Raw genomic sequence first — 1,035 nt, forward strand, 5'->3', positions numbered from 1 at the left:
GCTTGCCCTTGACCATCTCCTTAGCTTTCTGACTACCCATTTTGGAATAGTCCATGGAGTGGATCACTTTTCCATCAAATGCTTCCGGGCCTTTTCCAGGAGGCAATTTAGGTATGTTGGGAACATTGCTGAACCTTCCAATACAAAGAATCACAAAGTCTGCCGTGTGTACCTGGAGGAAGGAAATGAAAGTTTACGAACAATCCCGTATGTGAAATTTTTTAACTAGGAGCGAAATTTCTAGCAGTGCTAGTTCTTTAGTCTTTACCTGCACCTGACCCTGGGCGTCGGCCACCGTGAGGCGCCACTTGCCGTTGCCAGAGCCAAATGCGTCAGCGCAGCCAGCCCACTCGTCCCACGCCGCCACCTCCTCCTCGGCGACACCGACGTACTCCATCCCGGCAACGCGGTGCCCGAATCGGATGCATTCGAGCACCCCGAAGCGGCGCGCGTAGGCATTGAGGTAGGCGGCGACCTGGCGGTTGTTCGGGAACTCCTCCCGAACAACAATAGCATGGGGTAAGAGCCCCACACTATTGTTAAGTAGTAGTAGCGCGGCACACAGCCCCACACTACATATACATATTAGTAGTAGCGCCGGTGTGCATACCACGCATTGCTGATAAGTGGGCCCTATGGTACAGGCCGGGTGGAGCGGTAGTTGCAACGCCTGCCAAAGACACACGCTACTGCTACATCCATTACCTGCAGCGCCTCTCGTCCTCCGCTTTTGAACCTATCATCCAACGCTTTCTAAAGTACCTCTCTGGATGGGCCGCGAAGCATCTTTCCTGCGGCGCTCGTCTCACTCTCATTTCCTCTACTCTCGACGCCCTTGTTACCCACTTCATGTCCGTCTTTAGAATCCATCAGAAGATTAACAAAAAACTAGACACCGTCCATAGATCCTTCTTCTGTCGTGGGAACGATTTCGACAATTATAAGGGATAGGGTAAAGGAGCATGATATATCGAGATGCATATGGGTGACGCGGTGATTTTAGCGAGTCCGGGCCTCTCGCGGTGGAGATAACAA

The 1,035-nt window shown here is 52.2% G+C and overlaps 1 protein-coding gene across 1 annotated transcript; it reads right to left on the reverse strand.

The window, feature by feature from the left end:
• Positions 1-6: 6 nt before the first annotated feature.
• On the reverse strand, positions 7-851 carry LOC123178944 (putative flavin-containing monooxygenase 2; the record flags this gene model as incomplete). The annotated part of the gene is made up of 3 exons (XM_044591518.1): positions 706-851; positions 269-572; positions 7-172 (listed from the first exon to the last, which is right to left on the reverse strand). Coding segments are annotated over exons 1-3 (616 nt in total), but the record flags the coding sequence as incomplete, so codon positions are not given.
• Positions 852-1,035: the final 184 nt, after the last annotated feature.

This window comes from Triticum aestivum, unplaced genomic scaffold (genome assembly GCF_018294505.1).
Source record: "Triticum aestivum cultivar Chinese Spring unplaced genomic scaffold, IWGSC CS RefSeq v2.1 scaffold157427, whole genome shotgun sequence".
Taxonomy (NCBI): Eukaryota; Viridiplantae; Streptophyta; class Magnoliopsida; order Poales; family Poaceae; genus Triticum; species Triticum aestivum.